Source organism: Chiloscyllium plagiosum, unplaced genomic scaffold, assembly GCF_037043375.1.
Source record: "Chiloscyllium plagiosum isolate Xiang-an unplaced genomic scaffold, Cpla_swu_hap1 HiC_scaffold_1, whole genome shotgun sequence".
NCBI lineage: Eukaryota > Metazoa > Chordata > Chondrichthyes > Orectolobiformes > Hemiscylliidae > Chiloscyllium > Chiloscyllium plagiosum.
In genome coordinates this window covers 117963263-117989671 of record NW_028270139.1, presented here as the reverse complement: position 1 = coordinate 117989671, position 26409 = coordinate 117963263, and the positions used below count along the sequence as shown (strand labels likewise).

At 40.7% G+C, this 26409-nt stretch overlaps 1 protein-coding gene across 3 annotated transcripts in view; it reads right to left on the bottom strand.

Annotated features, from left to right (window-relative positions):
• Positions 1 to 10916: 10916 nt before the first annotated feature.
• Positions 10917 to 26409, bottom strand: part of dnai1.2 (dynein, axonemal, intermediate chain 1, paralog 2) — a 294979-nt gene continuing 279486 nt past the window's right edge. The window contains exon 21 of one of the 3 annotated variants that reach the window (XM_087990134.1): positions 10917 to 11801. In XM_087990134.1, coding sequence (XP_087846260.1) covers positions 11700 to 11801 — 102 coding nt within the window. In that variant the 3' untranslated portion in view covers positions 10917 to 11699. The remainder of the gene's footprint in view (positions 11802 to 26409) is intronic. The other 2 variants (XM_043683992.2, XR_015757982.1) reach the window with 2 other exon arrangements.

The following is a 26409-nucleotide window of genomic DNA, read 5'->3' as shown; positions in this document are numbered from 1 at the left end:
AACCCTATCATTCCCATGGCTAATCCTCCTAATCTACACATTCCTGGACACTATGGGCAGTTTAGCATGGCCAATCCACCTAAACTGCACATCTTTGGACTGTGGGAGGAAACCCTCGCAGACATGGGGAGAATACATAAACAGTTGCCAGATGGCGGAATCAAACCCAAGCCCCTGGTGCTGTGAGGCAGCTGCGCTAGCCACTGAGCCATTGTGCTGCTGTTCATAAATACACATTGATTCTATCTAATTTTAACATGCTGTTTTAAATATTCCATTTATAGATTAATAGATTCTAACAATTTCCATTCCAGTTTGCCGTGATGGCTTAAAGAAGCAGGTGTCTGGCAAATTTAAATGTTCAGAGATAATAATATTAACAGTGTAAGATGTGACCATTACCCTCCCATTGTTCATTTGATATCTGTGATTTTAATGAACAGCAGAATGTCTGGTTTTATGGTAGTTAAGAAATCCTAATAACTTTCAGACATAGTGATCATCAGAGTCTGGAAGCTGCAACAATGTTGCACTCCAAATTGTCCTCTGTTGTTTCCAGAGTGCAGCCTATGCTTTCAGATTTACAGTTGTGGATCCGATGCTCCACATTGCTTCGCTGATTCTGAGGACAAGCTAATGCTTTCATTGTGATGCTGCAAAGGACGGTGTTACATTTGAAAGTGATATTTGTCAGTTTCCCCAATCTGAAGTCTGATCACAGAGCTTGCACATATGTAAGATGTACCTTAGTCATCTTGCTTCTCATGATCAGTTAAGTTTCGCCTCATTAACTCTGAAGCTGTTGCCAATTTCTCCTCAACCTCCATTAACAGTGCAGCATGTGCTCTGTCACTCTTACTTTCTCTACTTCCCTTGTACACTGTGAATCATCTGCCAACACATGCTGAGACCACAAATCTCAGCCTCATTGAGATGCTCAGCTCATGCCTGAGAGTAAGGAGAAAAACTGTATGGTGTGGTGGTTTGAGGAAGGCAGGGCAGAATGAAGTCATTCCATAGGTTCTTGTAGTCTTCCTCATTATTGCCATTCTTACAAACATCAGGGAGCAGTTTTGATTCAGTTTCACCTCATTTTCCTTCACTTGCTCCTCTGTCAGAATTGCATTGAAGGAGGTAAAAGGTAAGAACCGGAAAGAACTAACCCGGTGGAAGTAATGGACATGAATGTTTTTGTCTGTCTAATGCATTACAAGGATTCTAGGCTGATAGTATAAGTCACTAACCTAAAACCAGCCATTTTTGCCATCATCAAATGCCGTTTGATTCAAGGAAGCTGTCAACTCCAGATCATGGGTTTCTGTTATGGATCTTTATGTGACCAAGGGGGTCAATTTTCAACATGCTTTTTTGGCACTTTCTAGAATTTTCCTTCCTAACAGCACCATGAATATATCTTGACAATTGCTCTTCTACCACGTTCTCAAGGGCAATTTAGCCTGGAAAACAAATGCTGGCAATAGTCTGGGGTAGCACGTTCCATGAATTTATATTTTTTTAAAATAGGGCTCCCTGTGAGGTAGTGGAATTTCCAGGGCAGGATTTACTTCTTTCCTTTTCCTCTCTGCCTCATCATTAAGGGGCTAAGGGTGTCTAGCAACTGGTGGGAAACTTCTGCCAGTCATTAAAGTTAATGTTACTAAAGAGGATTTCAAAGTGGATGGTTTTGAAATGTTGCCTATTTTACAGGTGAGAGAACAGGCCCTGAGAGAGATGACTTTCAACCATCCGGACACAGCATCCAGTCCATTACAGTTGCAGGGGCTTTGTCTGAATATTGAGGACTTGACTTTAAGAACAATATTGACATTTCTTTAACAGTTGTCCCACTGATTTCCAGACTGCCAATGTGGCCAAAGCATTGCTATTCAAATTCTCCAGTGCACTGAAGCATTACTGATTCACCATCTTAGTCATTTTTTGATTTTCTTTTCATAGGATGTGGATGTCACTGGTTAGTTCCAGCATTTATTGTCCATTCCTAATTGCTTTTATGATGGAAACTGTAAATTATGTGGGTCTATAATGGTCCCTTTAGTTTTAATGCAGAGCCAAATGTGGTTTTTGAGTTTTCCAATTAGGCAGTATTTAATACATAAACCCAAGGGCAATACTTTGATGAGGTGACTAGGTAGTGTCAATCAAGAGTAAATGCTATAGGAATTATCCAGCAGTCTTGCTTAATCCCAGTATGGAATTTGAAGGAATTTATGTACAAAATTTAAAAGGCATCTGAATGGGTATATAAATAGGTAGGGTTTAAAGGGAAATGGGCCAAGTGCTGGCAAATGGGACTAGATTAAGTTAGGATATCTGGTCAGCATGGATAAGTTGGACCGAAGGGTCTGCCTCTGTGCTGTATATCTCCAAATCTCTCTGACTCTTATCTGTTTCAGATCTTCCAGTCAAGACATTTGCAATTATGCTGGAGAAAGTGCGAACTGCAGATGCTGGAGATCAGAGTGGAGAGTGTGGAGCTGGAAAAGCACAGCAGGTCAGGCAGCATCCGAGGAGCAGGAGTATCGACGTTTCGGGCATAAACCCTTCATCATTTGCCATGAAGTAAGTTGGTCTCATCAGTAAACTGTTGGTTTCCTCCTTAAGTAAAGCAAAGAACTGTGGATGCTGGAAGTATGAAACAAAAACAGAAAATGCTGGAGGATCTCAGCAGAACTGGCAGCATTTATGAAGAGAAAAACAGAGTTTGATTCCACTGACAGAAGGGTTCCACTCCGTGGTTTCTTCACAATTAAACTGAATTGAAGTTCATGTCTAAAGAACACTATTGTGTTGGTTTTAGGAAACATGGACGCATTGTAACAGCAGAATAACCAGCTCCGAACCGTTAACTCCGTTTCACTCTGCACAGACGCCAACAGAACTTGCTGAGTTTCTCGGCATTCTCTATGTTCAATTCAGATTTTCAGCATCCGTGATATCTTGCTTTTATAACAGCAGAATAATTCCCCATTTACAGCTTCTGCCCGTTGGCAGGTGCACGGTATTTGCAGCCATGTATTGTCAATAGTGTCGATATTGATATAATAACATAAAACAAAGAACTGCGGATGCTGGAGATCTGAAACAATAACAGAACTCTGCACGTGTGGGAAGAAAACAGAGTTAATGTTTCAAGTCCGGTGTCTAGATTCTAATGAAGAGTCACCAGACTCGAACGTTAACTACTTTCTTCCCACAGATGGGTTGATGTCGGTGATGTGCAAACAGTTTCCGGAGCTGCTCTGCAGAGTTCCGACTTTGAAAACCCTTCGTGCTCCCCCCAGTGGAGCCCCAGTCAGTGTAAGTCTGTGACTGGCAATGCTCCCAACCTATCCGCATTGAGCACTGTAGGTCCAACATTCTAAAACAGAAGCGATATTCTAAAATAGAATGTCACCCGGCGGACGACAATGGGGGGGGGAGGAGAAAGAGGCGGGGCGCCGCTACAATAACCAATTAGAGAGGGGGAAAGAGGTGGGGAACCCTATACTGACCAATGGGTTGGGGAAAGAGGCTGTGCGTTCCAGCACTAGCCAATTGAAGTGGAAGAAAGGGGCGGAACGTCTGTGCACTGACCAATTGAGAATGAGTAATGCGTCCAGTGCTGACACACCGGCCAATGGAAGAGAGCGAGAGAGGCGGGCGCATCCAGCCTGAGGTACAGACAGCTTCCCATCCCCAGCCCAGACCAGAACCAGCAGCAGCCACTACAGGCGAGGTGGTTTGAAGGGAAACAGCTGAAAGGAAAGTGAGTGTTCCATTACCAACCGGGACACCAAGAGCTCCAACAGACCCATGTCTTCATCATCACCCGTGGGGACTGAGTGAGCTGGGAAATCTTGATGTATCTGTCAACTTAGCAAACTCAGAAGTGTGTGTGTGGGGGTGGGTGCGGAGGTCCAGAGGAAGGGAGCGACCGGAGAAGGGGGAGCTTGCCGGGTGCGCTTGCTGAGGGGTGAAAATCACACTTTTGCGGCTTCCATACCGGGATCTCTGGAAGAGCTCTGTGCGGAAACTGGACGCAGGGCAGAACGAGTGCAGTGTCGGCGTGAGTAAATGCATTCCTGGGCACCAAATCCGCTTTGATCAAATATCTGCCCGGGGATCGCGTTAGAGGAAATCATCTCCGAAGTCACTGTGCCCTGTGACTTTAAACAGGGTCTGGATCGTCAGTTGGATTGGTGAAGGATTCCGCTCTCTCATTCTGGGAAAGCTTTTCTGTGCAGACGTTCCACCGCGACTTGAATGTTGGATGGGTCGCTCAGTATCCGATAGGCTTCTGACCCAGGGGCAGGCATCAGGAAGTCCGCGCACCCCGGGCTAACTGAACTCATCCTGTCTTCCCTCGACCTTTCTCTAGGTTTCCTTGCAACGGTCTGGATTTGCGCGCTGCTGTGCCATGAGTTCTCCTTTATCGACAGGGGCGATCATCGCCATCGTGTTCAACTGTATCTTAGCGCTGCTGGTGTTGGTGCTGCTGGCTATCTTGTACAAGGCTTGCAGGCAGCCTTCCACAGCGGAGGAGAAGACCCCGATCGCTGACTTGGGGCAAATAAAAAGTGAAGAGAAATACTTACTGAATCCCTGACGTTAAGATGCGGGCGTCTCTTAAAAGTGGGCAAGCAAAAGGAATATAGACACTCATACAGCGAGTTCAATGGAAAGGCAGAAACACGAGAATGTCAGCTGGAAGGTCGTTTCTTCTTTCAAAATCTGAAGCACGTAACTACAAAGAGCAAAAAAAAGTGAAGAGAATCCGCGAAATAGTGGATCACGTTTTTTAAAAAAAACTCAGTAAAAAAAAAACCGTGGAACTCTCTGACGAAGTCTGGAAGGATAGAATGCCCAGGATTTGGATCCGGTCAGTGTCAGATCGGCAGAGAGAGGCGTAAAATCTGTTTTGTTTAAAACAAGCATCGCAATAAGCAAACAGTATAAAGATCGGTCTGAAGCGCCGTGTAGATTTGGGATTGAATTGCCTTACGCGCTATTATCCGCACAATGCGGGCTCACTCCAAGGCTGTGTATCCAGCGAGAAAGCCGGAACGTGCTTCCATAACCAGAGAGACTGAAGTCTTTTTTCTTCACCGTCTGGCGCGGCTCCCCTCAGCTTTGTATAACCTATTAAAAACAAAGTCTGGCACCATCGATGGGATTTCATAAGCATTTGCCAACTTGCACTGTTCAAATATTTACTTGGATTTCTTTGATTTTAGTACTTCCAAGTTACATACATCTGTACAAAATGGCACGGTTATTGTGAAAATTTATTTTTTCGGTTTTTAAACGCTATTAAAAATATATATAACCCTGAAAAGGTGTAAGGGGGAATGGTGCCTTCATTGATAGTTCGGGAGATTTTGATGTTTGATTTGTGACGCTACAACGTCCTTGGTCGAGAACAGAAATAGTATTTGGTAGTGAAGTCACGGCGGTGAATTGTTTGGATTAGATGCTGTTTCAGGTGGTTTACCGTATGGCGAACACGATGGGAATGAAAGATGATAGTGTTCAAGTCTGTTTGGTAACATGGAGTACTTCAACATGGAGTAAATTAAGTTTTTTTGCATCAGATAACAGAGTGCTGGAGAAACTCAGAATGTCTGGTAGCATCTGCGGACGCGGGAGCAGAGTTAACGTTTCGAATCCGATAGGACTTCTTCAGAATTATTAACGAAACCTTCTGTTGCCCTCCCCTATAGCAGATAAACAAGTGGAAAATCAAGGAAGTCGTGTTAAGTACTATAAATACGGTTTGAGGCTTTATCTTCCGCTAGTTGTTGCTGTTCAGAGTGACAGACTATCTTTAGAATGGAGAAAGTGAGGACAGCAGATGCTGGAGATCAGAGTGGAGAGTGTGTTGCTGGAAAAGCACAGCAGGTCAGGCAGCATCCGAGAAGCAGGAGAGTTGACGTTTCGGGCATAAGCCTTTAAAGGAATGAGGCTTGTGGCTCAAGGGGGCTGAGAGATAAAAGGGAGGGGTGTTGGGGGGGGGGGGGGGGGGAAGGTAGCTGAGAAAGCGAAAGGTGGATGAAGGTGAGGGAGTTTCCAGTTACCTCTTGAAAAAAAATCCATTCGTGCCAGAGTTGCAGTTTTTAAGCTCCTAGTAGCAGAATTTTACAGTTTATAATGACCAGGGGAAAATTCTCAGTGTATTCAACATATCGTGTTTATAGTTGCTGAAGTTTCTGGTTGAGCATTAATATAGAATCTGATGCAGGTGGAATGCCGTGGTGGTAAGTCTGCTTTCTCTCCACAGATGCTGTTGGGTCTATTGAGTTTTTCCAGCAATTTCTGTTCTTGTTTCAGATTTACAATATCTGCAGTTCTTTGTTTTTTTTAAAGTACAGATATCTGTTGTACATTCCCTAAATTGTGAATCTTTAGTCTTTTTGAAGTTGAACAGAGAAGGCACGTAATATAATGCCGGACATGGATTGTTAAGCTCCTTTCTTTCACAGAAGATATGCTTTGCTGAGATTATTTGAATTGACTTAATACAATCAGTACAACTTGACTTCAGGTAATAACACAAACTAATAAACACACAATGCTTCCCCATTTTGGTTAACTTAAACAAAATAAACCTTTAAACTTTTATTCTGTATGAATATCTGAATTTGGAAGTATGTAAACCTACAGCTTACTGTTTGAAGCCTTGGCATTGTGGCTGATGAGGAATAGAGGGTTTGGGGTAGTTTAGATTAAAAAGCTGGATTGGATTGGAGGAGAACTTGGAGCAGTTGAAAATTGCAGGCAATGCAGTTCAGTGATCTCAAGCCAGAGCAAAATGAATGTTTACAAAGTCAAATTACTGCAGATGCTGGAAATCTGAAACAAATCAAAATGCTGGAAATACCATATAGCTTCTCTGAGGAGAAAGATAAATGTGAGGTGCTGCATTTTGGGAAAGCGAATCTTAGGACTTATACACTTAATGGTACAGACCTAGGGTGTGTTGCCGAACAAAGAGACCTTGGAGTGCAGCTGCTTAGCTCCTTGAAAGTGGAGTTGCAGGTAGATAGGATAGTGAAGGTGGCATTTGGTATGCTTTCCTTTATCAGTCAGAGTATTGAGTACAGGAGTTGGAAGGTCATGTTGCAGCTGTACAGGACATTGGTTAGACCACTGTTAGAGTATTGCATGCAATTCTGGTCTCCTTCCTATCGGAAAGATGTTGTGAAACATGAAAGGGTTCAGAAAAGATTTACAAGGATATTGCCAGGGTTGGAGGATTTGAGTCATAGGGAGAGGCTGAACAGGCTGGGGCTGTTTTCCCTGGAGCGTCGGAGGCTGAGGGGTGACCTTATAGAGGTTTACAAAATTATGAGGGGCATGGATAGGATAAATAGACAAAGTCTTTTCCCTGGGGTGGGGGAGTCCAGAACTGGAAGGCATAGGTTTAGGGTGAGAGGGGAAAGATATAAAAGAGACCTAAGGGGTAACTTTTTCACGCAGAAGGTGGTATGTATATGGAATGAGCTGCCAGAGGAAGTGGTGGAGGCTGGTACAATTGCAACATTTAAAAGGCATTTGGATGGGTATATGAATAGGAAGGGTTTAGAAGGATATGGGCCATGTGCTGGCATGTGGAACTAGATTGGGTTGGGATATCTGGTCAGCATGGACAGGTTGGACCGAAGGGTCTATTTCCATGCTGTACATCTCTGTTGTATTTATGTTGGCTGGCCAGCAGTTATTCACCATCCCTTATTGTCCTTGAGAGAGCGGTGGTGAGTGGCCTTCTTGAACTGCAGTCCATTTGTTGTAGGTAGACTTACAATGCTGTTAAGGAGGGAGTTCCAGGATTTTGATCCAGCAATACTGAAGGAACAGTAATGTATTTCCAAGTCAGGATAGTGAGTGGCTTAGAATTAGATTTTATTGTCACGTGTAGTCAAGTATAGGAATATGGGAGAACAGTGAAAGTATACAAAGTCACCATTGGTGCCATCTTGGTTACACACATTATTACAAAACTAGAATAAGATAAAAGAAATAAAGGAAATAAAATCAAACGGAACAAGAAATATCCAGATATTAAAGTCTTACTTCCATTCAGCCTGGAGTCTCGGGAGAAGCTGAGTGCTTGTTGCTGATGATGCCACTGTCTCAGATCTCCTCCTGCTGCCGCTGCTGCCTCTGATTCTATAACTACTGGTGTCACCATCAGGTCCTGGGACATGCTCAGGTAGGGCCACTGGCGGCCTCCAATTGCTGGATCCCTTGCTGGAAGCAGGAACAAGCTCAGTGGTGATGTTCTCATGTATTTGCCCTTGTCCTTCTTGAGGGTAGTGGCTGTGGGTCTGGAAGGTGCTGGCTAAGGAGCCTTGGTGAATTTTGGTATTGCATCTTGTATTTGGTTCATAGTGGTGCTACTGAGTGCTGGGGGTGGAGACAGCAGACAGGCTTTCTGAATGTGAGGGGTGAGTTACTCGCTGCACAGTACTTAGCCTCCGACCTTCTGTTGTAGCGACAATACGTTTTTGGTTAGTTTCATTGAGTTTCTGATCAAAGTTAACTCCCAAAACATTGATAGTAGGGGATTCAGTGATGGTAATACCTTAAAAGAGGCTTTTTGACTAGTTTTCCTCTTGTTGGAAATTATCATTGCCTAACACTTGTGTGGTACAAATGTAACTTGTGAGCCAAACTTGGATATGGACTGTTTGAGTGTCTAAGGAGTTATGATTGATGCAGAACATTGTGCAATCATCACAGAACTTCCTCACTTCTGACCTTACGACAGCAGTAAAACCATTGATGAAGCAGCTGTACATGGTTGTGCCAAAGACCAAAATTACAAACAAGGCTCCTGATATGTACTTCACAACTCAGCAAATTTTGCTACCATACCTTTAATTCTTTCATCCAATCCTTTATATCAATTGTAAAGAATTGAAGTCCCATGACTCTTTATATCCTGCCAGTCTGAAAAAGACCTACTTCTACCTTCTGTCCATGCCAATATGTTACTCCCTATTCAATGACCTTTTATTTTTCTCAATAATTTGATGTAGTGCCTTCTGAAAATCTAAATGTTATACATTCACTGGTTCCCCTTTATCTATAGCACAAGTTATTTCTTCAAAGAACCCCAATAATTTAATTAAACATGATTTCTCATTGACAAAACTATTTTGGCTCTGTGTGATTACCTTGAACTTATTCGAGTGCCCTATTATAATGTCTGAGGAATCTATATACCTGAAGATCTCCTGCAGGGATGTCCTGGAACTGAGATGACTTACCTTCAACATCTACAAACATCTCCCTTTTTGTGCCAGATGTGCCACAACTGAGTTGTCATTTCAATTCAGGAATTGCTGATGAGCATTTCTAGCATTTCTTTGTTTCTAATTCAGGATTAAACCCTTATTCCTTGACGGTTATAAGTAAATGAGGTGTCTTGCAGTAAATTGCCTTTAGTGTGACACAAATTGCTCATTTTACTGTGATAGGCAACAAAGGACAGCAGGCAGAGATAGAACAATTCTACCAGAGCCAGTGGAGGTTTATTACTTGAATTGAGGAGGTATTACAGGAGCTTTGCCTGTAATTATGAACTTGGAATAATTAGTATGACATTAGAGGAGGTGGTGGTGTAGTGGCAATGTCACTGGGCTACTAATTCATAACCCCAGGCTAATGTTCTGGGATGTGTGCTTGAATCCTACCATGGCAGATGATAAAATGTGAATTCAATAAAAATCTCAAATAAAAAAACAATCCAAATTCAACCATGTAATGAACCAGTGATCTTTGTAAATAGAATTAGAATTACCCATCTGGTTCAGACCTTTAGGGAAGGAAATAGCTTTTTTTTACTTGGGCTGGCTGATACATGACGCCAAGCAATGTGAATGACTTTTAACTGCCCTCTAAATAATTAGAGATGGGCAATAAATCCTGACTTAGCTAATGATATTCACATCTCATGAATGAATAACAAGCATATGAGCTGGGATTTTCCATAATAAATGTATTTAAATGGCATTCAGTTCAACCTCTAAACACATTTTTTTCCCAGGTAAGATATTTTCCAGATTTGGAGCAGGCTTTCAAACTTAGCCATGGCTTCAATCACCATAGGGAAAGGGTAGTGTGGAGAATAGATTGCAATGGGATTTGAAGGCCTCACATTCTCTTTATAAAGCATAATGCCATACAGTTGAATGCATTGAGGTGTTTGCATTGACTGAACAAGGTATTTTTAATTTAAATTTCCCATCTACTGCCCATAGCAACTTTTACTGTTAGGGACACAGATGTGCCACTCATGCTTACTATCAAGAAAACACAAATGATTGAAATAAATATTTTAAGATATTTTCCTATCATTTTGTGCAATTAGAAAATTTCCAACTCATGTTTGGAAAGATCTCTCTGTTTGATGCCACATTAAATAGCAAATACTGAAAGTGCCAATGATCTAGTAGGGTGACTCTTGCAGTCATTAAATTGTGCCTATGATGCCAGTGAAACCAGAGCTAACATGAATCTGGTGTAACAAATCCTAATGTTTGTATTGAAAACAAGTATGTGTTTCACCTTTAATACCTAGCCTTGGTGAGGGAAAAAGAAAATAGATCTACATTCCTAAATATATATATTTATGTGCTTGTAAAGTGCTTTCTATTTTTAAAATATATCAGTATATATATATTTATCAGTATATAAATATATATTTATTAAAGTAGAAGCCATGTCTCTGTTGGGATTGCTTCTTTTGCAAGAGCTGGGTTCATTGTAAATCCAATCAACAGAATTCACCTCCAAAAGATTCATCTCCCACTGGACTCAGCAGCCTGTACATTTTAGAATAATGGAGGTGAAAGCAGAAAATACTGTAAATATTTAGCAAGTTAAGCAAGAATGTAGGGTTAACATGTCAAGTTTCTGACCCTTCTTCAGTACTGAAAGACAGAGAATATGTCACAGATGAACAGCTTATACAGTATAAAGAATCAAAGCTAGGAAAATAATAGAGATGACTGACTTAAATTTAGGGATAATATTTCACTGTAGACCTTTGTAAGGCAAAGGAAAATAGAGAAAAATGGAAGTTCATTTGAAAGAATATTACAGTGACATATTTTGCCAATATATAAATTCGTAAGAGAATACAAATAATCCTGTTATAAATATAGCCTATTGAAAATGGAGATGTGACATTTACCTATTTTGCATCGTCTCTTTTTAGTTAAAAACAGCCACTTAACCTAAAGGACATAGTGACGCAGAGTGAAAAGCTTCAGTTTCTTCAATAAACTGGTATTAACATAGTTTTAATTAGCTTAATAACAGAATTCTTATACAATTGGAAAATATGTTTTAGCTATGAAGTCATTTATCCACAACCAAATAACATATACTACTTGTAAGGTGTACCAGAAGAAAAGTAGATACAAGTTTAACATATCTTTGTTTTTATAGATTATCAGAGCTATCAGTAAACAGCAGGAAAAAAAAACTTATAATTGTGTTATGTTTATGGGTTTTGCTGAAAATGTGAATTTGAAACCATTGTGTTCTATGAGGATATTACAATGTGTTTTTAAATATGATTCCATAAAGGTTAGCCAGTTCCTCATTTTTGAATGTGGCTGGCAGAGACGTACATGTGCATCTGTATGATCCAAATGAGTACTGATACATTTGGACATTTTGATGGAGTAAAATTAGTTCTGTTTCATGTCCGGGTCTCTAACTAGGCTCAGTAGCTTGTCCATTTTAGCGATTTCCACTTCAGGCCCTTTTTGTACTTCTTGACCTTTTTTTGCCTAAAATTGAAAGGGATAATAGTTTAGGGCAAAAAAAGCAATATACTTTATTGCATTGTTAGAGAAACACTTATAAGTTTTATTTGGTTCGATTATACAATTACATGGTGAGATGTCACATTTTTAGGAACATCAATTTCTGCAAAATTGACAAGATCAGATTTTCCATCCATGTTTCAACACTTTCAACAGTTAAGAAAAATTGAGTGGGTTATAATAGTAGGCAGCCAATTTCATCTTCTTCCCCTGTGCCAGAGTTAAAGGTTGCCTATTATTTTTCAGCAGCAGAGACTGTTTTTAACAAAATAAGGGAAAACAGTGGTATGTAGATTAGCACTTTGCTATTTCATTTTCAGTTCCAGTTTAAAAACCAGGTTAGTTTGAGGAGAAAAGTTTCTTTGCTGAGCAAAAGAGTTTAATAATCAGCACACAACTACGTGATTTTCCCCTTAACTTGCAGTGGTAGTTAGGAATGCAAGTGTGATGAGCAGATGGTGGTGTGAGATTAGGAGTATATATTAGGAAGATATATTCAGGAAAATTTCTACTGTGTGGTAGTGTAATGAAGTATGCCTACAATTTTGCTATTCCTAGCATGCTTAGGAAACCTTACCTCATTGCTTTATCCTCCAATGAACCCACTTAAATTTGATCTTCATGTTGACATTGGACATCACCACATAGGTTTTTCATCAACCCACCATGAATTGGGCTTGAATTATTTAGAGAAGGTCATTTTTATCATTCAGCTTTATCCCTACCCTGTTACCATCAAAAACTGTTCATCACGGGTTATTTAACAATGATACAGATTCACCATATAAAATACTGTATAAAATGGGCTCACTATATATTCTTAACGTAACTCCAAATAGGAAACTGTGGGTCAAGTCTAAATAATTTAAAACAAATTTCATGTGGAAAATTCACAATGGTACACAAAAAAGCAAACTACAGTTTGGAGTGAAAACAGTGAAACGATTTGTGTGAGATCTGATTCTTAAAGGACATTCTGGAATTTAGTAAGTATCCACAATGGGTATTTTAAGTCATTCCATTTGTATTTTTGCTCTATGCCTACATAGTTGAATATGTCAAGCTCTCCTGGAGTGAACTTTAGATCTTGGGTTAGTGCCAGAAATGAGCCTTTTTCTTGTAATAATGTTCTCACTATTGGAGGTTACTTGATGTTGGCTAAATCTATTTGCTGCAACAACTGCAGCAAACATGATTTTAAAACTATTTGTATTGGCAATTGGATTTTGACACACTTAGTAATAAAGAAAATGCAAAAATATATGGACAAGTATGGGCCTTTTGGTCTATAAAGTCTGAAATTGTTGAACCAAAGTATGTAAACAGTTTAATTATTGGGAATTATGCTAAATGTTAATGGAATGGAGGGAGACTTGCATTTAAATAGAAACTTCCATGCCTTCAGGATATCCCCCAGTGTTTTGTAGTAATTTAAGTGCATCTGGGACTATCAGTACTGTTAGAATGTAGCTTGAGATGTATACCTTATTATTTCAGAAGTGACACTTCTACAATGAACGGCATGCAATGAAAATTACTAGTCTGAAGATGGGATGTTATATCCTGCCTTCTTTCTTGTATACTCTACTGAGTTTTATAATTACACTGCTCATTAATAAGAAACTAAGTGGACCACCAGCAAAAACACAAACACAACCCTAATTTCCCCCACTACTTTCAGCTTTTTTTCTCACTTGTGTATAGAATACTGTAAAATACTGTGTGCTGTAGAAATGCAGATAGATATCCTCATACTAAATTCAACTGATTTTGAACACCATGGATTTGAAAATGTAAATGGAAATTGGTATTGATACGTTTTCTTCATAGTTACTTAAGAAATTCAGGTTATGGTTAAGTAAGTATCCATTTTTTTGCTACTTTAAAAAGCTGTTGGCACAAATTTTCTCATTTTCTTCCTTGTGCTGGATAGATGCAGATGAGAGCTGGAGAAACATTGGTCCACCTCAAACAGACTCTGCACACAGAACTAAATGGAGTGGCTTGTGAAACAGAATGGCAATGGAAATTTGGTGAGAGTGGTATCTTGGTGCAGAGGTACTAAAATTACAAAGTGACAGCAGTAAATAACCCAAGGTGCAGAGAGGGTCTCATGGCTCAATGTTGTCATACCTCCCTGCTACTGTAGAGAGTGAACATTCAGGTTGCTGGAAACAAAGGTGGTTAGGAATGAAAGGACACATGTAGATTGAGAATGAAAAGTGACTAGGAGGCAAGGGACAAGGATTCAGGGGGCACATGTATTGACTGAAGTCTGGACAGGCAGAGGCAGTGACAGATAAAGCCAGGGGAAGAGTGTGAAAGTGAACTGCTGAGTTAGGCAGATAAAGGGGTACTGGATAATAAAGGTGAGGAAGAATAAGATACTGGGAATGAGGGTTGTTTTGGGGTTAAGAAAGCTGTGGGGTTTTGGTGGAAGAAGGGAAAGACATGCTGATTTTTATGTTTCTTTCAGTCTTCAGTAGCTAGTGAGTGTTCAAATAGGTGGTTGATTGGTGAATTTTAAGATTTTATTCCTCTGAATATCTATCTGGGAAAATATAAGCATTGCAATTTCTAAATTATTTGTGAGACATAGTAGTTAGTAGCTAGGTCAGCATGTACTGTCGATCACTGATTGCCCTTGAGAAGGGAGTGATGTTTTGACTTATGGAAGTTCTATAACCTTGTGGTGTCGGTACACCCACAATGCTGTTTGGGTTGAAGTTCGAGAACAATGACCTAATGACAGTGAAGAAAATTCAAAATATGTAGGATGGTGTGTGGCTTTGAGGAGAAGTTGCAATGGTTGTATTTCCATACGTCTTCTCCCCTTCACCTACTAGGATAGTGGTGAAAGATTTGGAGCAGCTTTGGTGAATTCTTGCAATGCATATTGTGTATGGTACACTTTATTGCCACTGGTGCAGGTGCTGGTGAAGGAAGTGAATGTAGAAGTTGGTGGAAAGAGTGCCAGTCAATGGTATTGAGCTTTTTGACTGTAGTTGGACCTGCATTTATCCAGCCTAATGGAGAGTATTTCTTATAATTCTACTTTGTGTCTTGTAGATGGTGGACAGATTTTGGGGAGTTAGTATGCAAATTACTGAAAAATTTAGTCTCTGACCTTCTCTCACAGCTGGGCTAGTCTAGACCCCACCCCCACCCTCAAGAATGTCAATAATGGAGGATTCAGTGATGATAGCACTATTGAATGAAAAGGGGAAATGTTTTATTTATCTCTTGTTGGAGATGGTGGGTGTGTGGCACTTATGTGACATGAATGTTAATTGCCACTTATCAGCCCAAGCCTCAAACTTATAGCTTAATTAGTTAAACTGCTTAACATATCTACAGATGACATTACTAACTTTAAAGTCTAATTATTTAAATAAAACAGCATTAACAGAGCAGGGCAGGCAATGGAGCTGCTGGATTAGTGTGATGCACAATAATTGCAGCTGCAGTAAGTATCTGCAGCTGAAGGAACTTTGACAATCTCAGACATCATAATGCAACAAGTTACCTGGACTTGGTTTAAGGTTAGGTACTTCTGATTTGGTCTGTCATCGGCATCAAGAAGGTGTGACTATAAGTGAGGTAAGAAATTAGATCAAGAAGGTAGGAATGGAGAAACCTCAGCTTTTTCAGTTGTTCAGGGGATTTAATGTTGTCACAACTTAGATGAAAGACAGCAAGCCTGTAGTGGTGTTGAACAAAGTGGTTGGAGCACCATGGTGTAAGCATTTAATCAACGGGGAGCAGAAAAAAAGAATTGTAGTTGTCACAGGGGATAGATACTGTTCTGGTGTCAGAGCTAACAACAACTTCTCAGGAGCTGGACAGAAACTTAAGAGTGGGAGGGGAAGAATCTAGTTGTCTTGATCCATATGGTACCAATGACATAGGTAGGACTAAGAAACACTAAAAAGAAGTTCTGCTGTGGGAGTATGAGCCACTAGAGACAAGATTAAAAAGCAAAACAATAATTGTTATAATTTCTGGATTACTACCTGAGGTACAAGCAAATTGCATAGGGAAATCAAATCAAATCAGAGAGTTGAATGCATGGCTCACACGGGATATGGGAGAAATGGATCTTGAACCATAAGGTATAAGTATTAGGGAAACAGGAATCTGTATTAATGGGATAGTCTCCACCTGATTGCACTTTGACCAGTATGTGCAGAATCATATAACTAAGATTATAGATAATTTTTAAAAATTAAATGGGAGTGGAGTATTCACATGAGGGATATTTAGAAAGTCAAAGAACAAGGCAACAGTATAGGGCAGTGATGTTGATAATGATAACCAGCCTGTGACAGGACCGGACAAAAGGTACACACCTAAGAATAAATAGAACTGAATTAAACTGAATTGAATTTATTGTCGCATGTATCGAGGCACAGTGCAAAATTTTGTCTTGTGAGCAATACAGGCAGGTCACATAGTTAAATAGCATAGATAAGTAAATAATAGGCAAATGCCTATTATAAAATAAGGTCAAAGTAAAGAAAAATGGTTAACAAAAGAACATAATTAAAGGCTATTTGTCTGAATTTACACAACATTCACATCAAGATAGACAAATTTAAAGTGAAAATAGAAATTAGTGATGGGGGAAATGGTAGTCTAATGGTGATGTCACTAGACTAGTAATCCAGAATGCTCTGGGGACATGAGCGCAATTCCTATCAAACAATTCAAATTCAATTAATGAAAATCTGGAATCGAAAGCTAGGTCAGTAACGGAAACTATGAAACTCTCATCGATTCTTATAAAAACACATCTAGTTCATTAATGTCCTTTAAGAAGAAAATTGCTGTCTTTATTTGTTTTGGTCTGCATTTTATTCCTACTTATATTAGATTGGTTGACTCGGGACTGTGCTTTAAAATGGCCCAAAAAGCCACTCAGTTCAAAGGCAGTTAGGGATGGATAACAAATGCTTGCCAACAATACCCAGATCCCATGAAAGCATACAATGATTACCATTACAGAGATATAGTTTCAAAGTGCTACAGATAGGACTTAAATGCTCAAGCTTATTTGGTAAAACAGGGAGAAACTGTAAAGGAGGTAGGTGGGTCTGTTAATAATGAATAAGGTTAGTATAATTGTAAAAAATAAACTTAGATTGGAGGATAAAAATGCAGAGTCAGTTTGAGTGGAGATAATACATAGTAACAAAGTTATTGAAAGGAGTAATTTAGTGAACCTTTGTCAATAGCTTCATTGCAGGACAGAGTATAAATCAAGAAATAATGTGGGACTGTAAGAAAGATATTGCATTTGTGAGAAATTTTAATGTTCATATCGATTGGATGAACTAAATTGGCAAAAGTGGCTTCAGAATAAGTTCACAAAGTGTACTTGAGCTAGTATTTGTAGAATAATGTGTTCTGTAATTAAACCAGGGAACAGGTAATTTTAGACCTGGTAACGTCTAAAATGTGTAAGGTGGTATCGTGGAGCAGTTCACGCAGGGAGTTGCGTTGCTGTGGCAACATGCACAATTTACATGTATGTCTGGAGTTTTGGATAGTTACTGTTGAGGTTCTGAATTTTTTTTTTCAAATGACTGATCAAAAATCTTTCCCACTCTTACTGTCGACCACTGGTATGTGTTAAAGAGATATCCAAGTTGGTATTCTGTTCGGCTGTGTTACAAGTGCACTCTCCTTGGTCATCAAGTGCTGGGACAGACAGTGTGACATGATCTTAAAAGAGGTGCTACCCAAATCATGTACCAATCATTCCTTCTCCTCTTTTCAATAAATTGTCTACAACAAACATCTTCTCATTTCTCCCAACTGCCTCTGCCCAGTGTATTATAGCATGGATGCAGATTTAGGACCTTGAGTGGGCAATAATTGGCTACTTAAGAGCTTCATTGGCCTAAGGCCAGGTAGACTAGCCCTTCGCTACCACCTGAATGATGAGAATGGGGTTAAGTGTAGGTGGGAAGGCAGTGGGGCAGTCACCTGACATATTTCATGTGCCCTCTTCATTGACATCCGTTAAAATTTAGCCCTACAAATGACTTAAGTTATTTCTGTTGGCTCTAAGAGGAAACAAAATGTTATTAGTTTTACTGTCTGTTATTTCAGTGAATTACTATTGGTTACAGTGAATTTAAAGTTCCTGTTATCTGTTAGTTCTCTTCTGCCAAAAGTTGCCCTAACTTCAGTTTCCTTTATTCCCTATCCTTGGTTTTCCTTCCTCACTGCTGGTACTGCCTGATTCCCAGAGTTCCTTGCACAGCAGCAAACCAGGAGCAAGCATCCTTAACAAAATGGAACCAAACCTTTATAAGGTATTTGCAATAACATTTGTAGTCATCATGTGCTCAGAATAGCCATTTTCTGGAAGAGTTAAAGTCAGGGCTCTGAAATGTCACCTCAGGGTAACAGGTGAATGCAAAAATTTGCATATATTTATATTGAGATTTCAAATAAGAAACAGTAAATAAAAAGCTGGCATCAAGAAAAGTTAACATAAAGCTGTTAGACTGTCATAAATCTGGCTTCCAAATGTTCTTCGAAGAAGGAAAGCTGCTATCCTTATCTGGTGTAGCCTATGTGTGACTCAAGTCCCACATCATTGAAATGACTCGTAGTTGTCTTCCAAGTGTCCTAGCAAGCCACTGATATTTTTTCTTATGGATTTGGTGTAATAAGTCCTAACCTTGTCAGAACACCCACATTTCGACATTGAATATTAACAAATAAAAATCTAGTGGAGTAAGGGACATCTTAATGAGATATGTGCAACACCAATGTAGGTTTGATCAAGTATGAGTATTATAAAGCATGGTAAATTGGCATAACAGAAAATAAATTTGACAAGAAGCAATTAGGCAATCTGGTGCATATATATTTACAGAGAAAATGTTTACAGTTCTGACAAATATGGTGTGGGCCAGTTTAAACTTGGCATTGCATTATTAGCACATGCCCAAACTGAAACACCTGGGAATTGATGTAATTGGACTTGGGGATCTTCAGCATACATTACTCAGATCTTGAATATTGTTGACATCATGTTGAGGTTGTCCAGGACATTGGTCAGGCCTCTTTTGAAGTATTATGTGCAGTTTTGGTTGCTTCGATAATGCTTTTAGGGAGGTAATTCCAGGATTTTGATCCAGCGATATGGCGATATATTTCTAAGACAGGATGGTAGTGACTGGAGGGGGTTTTGGGGGCGCGGGGGTGTTGCAGTTGCAGATGGTAGTGTTCCAAACTATCTGCTGCCCTTGTCCTTCCAAATAGAAGTGTTTGTGGTTTTGGAAGGTGCTGTCTAAGGTTCTTTGGCGAATTTCTGCAGTGTGTTATGTAGACAATGAACACTGCTGCTCCTTAGTATAAGTGGTGGAGGGTTGGATGTTTGTAGAAGTGGTGCTAATCAAGGAGGTTTCTTTGTCCTGGGTGATATTAAGCTTCTTGTGTTGTTGGAGTTGCGCCCATCCAGCTAAGTGGGGAGTATTCCATTATAATCCTGACTTGTGCAGCATTCCTAGCTCTGACCTACTCTTGTAGCCATTATTTATTTGGTGACTCCAGTTGAATTTCGGATTATTGGTAACACGAAGAATATTGATAATGGTGGATTCAGTGATGTTAATACCTTTGAATGTCAAGGGGTGGAGGTTAGTTTGCCTCTTATTGGAAATGGTCATTGTTTGGCATTTGTGTGGTATGAATGTTACTTACCACTTGTCAGTCAAAGTCTGGATATTATTCAGCTCTTGTTGCATTTGAACATAAACTGCTTCAGTACCTGAGGAGTTGTGAATGTGCTGAACATTGTACAATCGACGGTGAAAATTACTATTTCTGACCTTCGGTCGCAGGGAAGGCCACTGATGAAGCAGTTGAAATTGGTTGGGCCCTCAGACTCTACCTTGAGGAACTCAAGCAGTGATGTCCTGGAGCTGAGATGACTAACCAGCACAACCACACTGTGCCAGGTATCACTCCATCCAGTGGAGAGCTTGCTCTCACTCACCCATTGATTCCAGTTTTGCTAGAGCTCATTGATGCCATGCTCAGTCAAATGCAGTCTGATGTCAAGGACTGTCACTCTCACATCTCTGGAATTCTGCATTTTTGTACATGCTTGAAACAAGGCTGTAATGAGGTCAGGAATTGAGTTGCCCTGGTGGAGCAGGTTATCGCTGAGCAGGTGCTGCTCAAGACCATTATTAATGGCACCTTCCATCACTTTCATGATGATCAAGAGTAGACTGACCTGGTGGCAATTGGCCAGGTTGGAATTGGATTTGGTTTTGTGTGCTGAACATACCTTGGCAATTTTCCACATTGTCGGCTAGATGCCAATGTTCGAACTGCTCTGGAAGAACTTGTTGTATTGGGATGGGTGGGGTTCAATTGCAGAAGTGCGGGGAGTGGAGGAGATGCGCTGAAGGACATTGTTGACCTTGTGGAGGGGGGCGGAAATTACGGAGGCCATCTGGGATTTTCTATGGTGTAATTGGTCATCCTGGGAACAGATGCAGCGGAGGCGGAGGAATTGGGAAGGACGTGTAGTCCAGGTAGCTGTGGGAGTCTGCCCCATGGCTGAACACATCAACTCCCCCTCCCACTCTGCCAAGGACATGCAGATCCTGGGCCTCCTCCATCGTCAAACCCTAACCAACTGACATCTGCAGGAAGAACGCCTCATCTTCCGCCTTGGGACCCTGCAACCACATGGGATTAATGTGGATTTCACCAGTTTCCTCATTTCCCCTCACCCCACTAGGCACCGCCTTCTTGACTCGTCCATTGTCTTTCCCATCTATCCGCTGCACCTTCCTCTCTGACCTATCACCTTCTTCGCCATCTTAATCTACCTATTGCATTCCCAGCTACCTTTCCCCCCCCCCCCCCCCAGCGCCACCCCCTCCATTTATCTCTCAGCCCCCTGACCCCCAAGCCTCATTCCTGATGTAGGGCTTCAAATGTTGATTCTCCTGCTCCTTGGATGCTGTTTGACCTCATGTGCTTTTCCAGCACCATCCTCTTCACTCTGTACAATATTCTAGTAAGGCCAAGATACTAGTTAAGATTACAGCTGGAGTACTGCATATTGTTCTGGTCACTGCATGACAGGACAGACATGACTGCACTGGAGTACAGAGGAGATTCATGAAAATGTTGCCAGAAATGCAGGAAGTTAGCTATTAGAAAAGGTTAGATAGGCTGAGATTAATTTCTGTGGATCTGAAGAGGCTGAAGGAAAATTTAGTTGAGATATATTAAATTCCAATTAACCTAAAAACAGTGGATAGGAAGAGAGGTTCATAACCAAGGACATAGATTTAATGTCATTAACAGAAGGATAAGAGGGGAGTTTGGGTGAAATGTTTAATGCTGAGAGTGTTAGATATTTGGAATTCACTATCTGAAAGACTGCTGGAGGCAAAAACCCTCTGCATTTAGAAGATATTCTGATGTGTACCCAAAGTGCCATAAACTGCATACAAGGAGCTGGAAAGTGAGATTAGGCTGGACTGCACTCATTTCAACCAAATGGATTCTTTCGGTTCCATGAATTTTCTTTGTTTATCAATGACAGCACTAGTCACATCCTGCCAATTACTGTACCCACCCATTACTCCTACTCGCAGTCTGCTGCCACTCAGCCAATTTCCTAAGCAGGCCAATAATTAGCCCTTAATTCCATGAGCTTCATGTTTTATTCACAGTCTATTTTTAAGAGATTTCATCAGCTGCCTTCTGGGAATCCATATAAATATCATCCAAAGAAATTCCCTATCCAATGCTTTACTTAAGTCATCCAAAAATTCAATTAGCATTATCTATTATTACAAGTTGTTCATGTTCTTTCAAGGAGGAAAATTGTCATCCTTATCCAGCCTAGCCTGTATATGACTCCAGGTTCACAGCAATGTAGTCGACTCTGAACTCTGAAATGGCCTATCAAGCCACTCAATTATATAAAGCTATGATCCACTATTTTAAAAAAAGAGTAAAAGTAGAGTCTGACATGGTATCCATGGAAATGACAACAGCATATGCAATCCCACTGAATTTTCAGTTATCCTCACTAACATCTGGAGCTTGTACCAACATTGGGAGAGCTGGCCCACAGACTAGACAAGCAACAGCTAACATAGTCATACCAAATTGTCCACTACAACCAATGTCCAAGACTGTTCCACCATCCCTGGAAATGTCTTGTCTCACTAGCAGTACGGATCCAACAGAGGTGCAGGTACACAATTACAGGAAGTTGCCCTGGGAGCCCTCAACATTCACCCTCCATTACCAAGAATGGCTTGGTAGCACCTCTATTGACCAAACTGACTGCATTCTGAAAGACGTATCTGGTTACCAGGCCTGTGGCAGATGGTGCAAAGAAAGTAAAACATATTTGACTCCACCCTCACCAATCTATCTTTCACAGATAAATCAACCCACAACAGTATTTACGGAAGTGACCACTGCAGTCTTACACTGAGGATACCATCCGTTGTGTTGTACAGCAATACCACTGTGCTAAATGGGATAGATTCAGAACAGAATTGAACCAGCTCAAAACTAGACATCATTGAAGTGCTGTGGGTGATTAATGGCAGCTGAATTGCATTAAACTATAATCTGCAATCTCCTAGACTGGATTATTACCATGAAACCAAGGGATCGATCCTGGTTCTTTGAAGAGTGCAAGATGTCAACTTGACGAAGCTTCCACACAGGACAAAGGCACATTAAACAACAAAAACAGTATTGCTACAGAGAGGTCTATGTGAACCCACAAACAACAGATAAGATCAAAGCTTTGCAGCCCCAACTAACTTCAATGATGGTGGAGCCTCGCATGTCAACACAAAACACAAGGCTGAAAGATTTGCAACTACCTTCAGCCAGAAATGATGAGTGAGAGATCCAGCTGCTGAAGTTTCCAGCATTGAAGTCAATTTGATTCAAGCTGTGATATCAATGCACAGTCGAAGACACTGGATGCTGCAAAGCCCAAGGGCTCTGACAACATTCTAGCAATAGTATTGAAGATCTATTCCAGAACAAGCAACATTTGAGCCAATCTGTTCTACTATAGCCACAACAATCATATTTACCCATCAATATGAGAAATTGTTCAGGAATGTTCTAAACAGAAAAATACAGGTCAAAGTCAATCCAGTCAATTCCCACTTGATCAATCCATCTTGAACATCAGCAAAATGATGGAAGCTGTCCTGAGCACTGCTTGCAGACATCAACTACACCACAATAATTTGCTCTGTGATTTTCAGTTTGATTTCTGCCAGGCTCACAGGTTCCGGACTTCATTATAGCCTTGGTTCAAACATCTACACAAGAGCTGAATTCCAGAGGGGGACTGAAATTATCTCCCTTGACATGGAGTATCCAATGCAGCATTTGAGACCCAACAAAATTGAAGTCAAAGGGAATCAATGGGAGAACTGTCAACATATTAGAATTATACTTAGCACAGAAGAAGATAATTGTGATTGTTGGAGGCAAAACATCACAATATCAAAGGATTTTTAAGAGTTCCTGATCATACAGTGTATGATACCACTAACCAATCCTCAGATATATCAACAGTTTGCATCCATATTCAGTAAGACCTGGACAATATTCAGACTAGGACTGACAAGTAACAAGTAATATTCACTTCATAGAAATGGCAGGCAATGACCATCTCCAACAAGAGAGCATCTAATCCTTGTCCCTCGGCATTTACTGGCATTACCATTAACACATCTCTGTATCAATATATTGGGGTTGCCATTGACCAGAAACTGAACTGGATCAACCATATTAAAGCTGAGGCTATCAGAGGAGGACTGATGCTATGAATTCCATGGCAAGTAACTCCCCTCCTGGCTAGGAAAGCCTGTCACAAAATACAAGTCAGAAATGTGATGGGACACTAGCCACTTTTCTGCAGCCCCACTAACTCTCAAGAAGTTCTGCATGAGAAAATTCTTGATAAATAGGCCCACAATAAATGTGTGAGCAAAGTTCAAGCTCATGGAATAAAAAGAATACAAGCATTACAAATAGAAAATTGGTTAAGTGACCAGAATCAGAGTATGGGTTATTGTTTAGTGTTTGGATTGGGGATGGTGTCAATGGTGTAGTTCACCAGCAAAGAATATGAGGACAACTTCTCTTCCTGTTATATGTTAATAACCTATTAAAAAGCACAAGCTTAAAATTTGCATGGTATTGTAAATCTTCTGAAGGACACAGACACAGTTGGAGGAATGGATGCACAAATAGCAGATAAAGTTTAATGCAGAGAAGTGTGAAGTGATTCATTTGCTATTGAAAAGTATCTGTAAGAGCTATAGAATGCATTGGAATATATCCTGATGAATTCCTAGATTTGGCTGGGATTGTTGCTGCACTTTCAGAGAGAAGACAGAAAATGTGGTGGCTTGTCTGCATAAAGGTTGCAATAAGCCAGCGAGGCTGCAATTTCAGTACCTTTCTATCAACCGCACACTAGGAAGATGGAACAAACACTATGTGATGCTGACTGCCAAGCTGTTCCTTGCCAAAGACACAGCAGGATATCTGGCAGGCCAGCTATTGTAACCAGCATCTTTAAGTGTACAGTCACTAAATTTTCTGATTAACAATCCATCAAAGAGCTCATCTGAGTCCCTGTAGCTGAACTCGTATATGACTACATTCTCTGCTGAGCTGGGACAAAAGAAAATTCTTTCACCTTGGCCTGGCTGTTGTCCACACTAGTGACTAATTATGTGCAGATCTTAACTCTGCACTTACCTTTGCCAGTATCTCAGCTGGTGGTTGGAAATGTCAGATCAAGTGACAAAGACTGTTCAGAAGTGCCTCGCTGCTGCCTTCGCTCCTCCTCCTGGGTGAGCCGTAGTAGAGCATGGAGTCAGGAGTTCTTAAAGGTTATTTAGTTGGAAATCAAAAAAAGGAAATTTTGGGGTGAGGGAAGAAATGTGGGAGGATAGCATGGAGTTCATGGTCACACCATCAATAGTTTTCTGATCTTGCTAGATAGCAGATGAGGGATATCAGGGAATTGAGAAGGGGCATAATGCAGCAGTTTCCATAATCATCAATATGAGTGTTGTTGGATGGTTCAGAATTTATTGCCCTTCCAGACTTGTCCTTGTGAAACTGGTAGTAAGCTGCCTTCTTGAACTCGTGCAGTCCATAGGGATTAGGAAGATCCACAATGTTCTTGGGGATGGAGTTCTAGGACTGTGACCCAGCAACTTTGAAGAAATGACAAATTATTTCCAAGTCAGGGTGGTGAGTGGTTTGGAGGGGAACATACAAGTGGTGGTGTTCCCAAGCACCTGCTGACTTTGTCCTTCTTAATGATAATGGTCATGGATTTGGAAAGTGCTGTATAAGAAACCGTGGTGAATTTCTGCAGTGCATCTTATAGATGGTACACTCTGCTGCTACTGAGCGCCATTGGTGTAGGAGTGGATCTTTGTGCTTATGATGCTATTCAAGTGGGCTGCTTTGTCCAGGGTCGTTTCAAAGTTCGTGTGATTTTGGAGCTGTTCCTATCCATGCAAGTGGAGAGTATTTCATCACACCCCTGACATATAGAAGGACAAGCTTTGGGAGTCAGGAGGTGAGTTAACTGCTGCAGAATTCCTAGCCTCTGTCCTGCTCTTGTAGCCACAGCATTTAGTTTATGGTCAATGGTAACTTGCAGGATGTTGATAACGATAGATTCAGTGATTTTAATATCATACAATGTCAAGGAGCAATTATTACATTCTTTGTTGCTGAAGATGATCATTGCCTGCCATGGCATGAATAAAAACCAAAATAACTGCCTATGCTGGAAATTAGAAACAAAACAAAGTGCTGAAAAAGCTCAGCAGGTCTGGTGTTGAATGGTGTTGAACATTGTGCAATCGTGAGTGGTGATCTCCAGTTCTATGCTGAAGGGAAGATTGTTACTGAAGAAGCTAAAGATGGTTCTGATTAGGATACTACCTTGAGGAATTCCTGTAGAGATGTCCTGAAGCTGAGATAACTGACCTCCTTCCTATGTCAGATATGACTCCAACCAGCAAAGACTTTCCTTCTGATTCTTACTGCCTAATGTGTTAGGACTCATGATGCCATACTTGGTCAAATACAGCCTTGATGTCAAGGGCAACCACTTTGGAACAGGCTTCGCAGTAAGGTTACAACAACTAGGAGAAAGTGAGGACTGCAAATGCTGGAGATCAGAGTCGGAAAGTGTGGCGCTGGAAAAGCACAGCATACATCAAGAACATCTCTGAACTGACAGCCAGACTACTGCGACCACTAGGACTTATAACAGCACACAAACCAACAGCCACACTCAGACAACAACTCACCAGAACGAAGGACCCGAAACCCAGCATGAGCAAAACTAATGTAGTGTACAAAATCCCATGCAAGGACTGCACAAAACACTATATAGGACAAACAGGAAGACAGCTAACAATCCGCATACATGAACATCAACTAGCAACGAAACGACACGACCAGCTATCCCTAGTAGCCACACACGCAGACGACAAGCAACATGAAT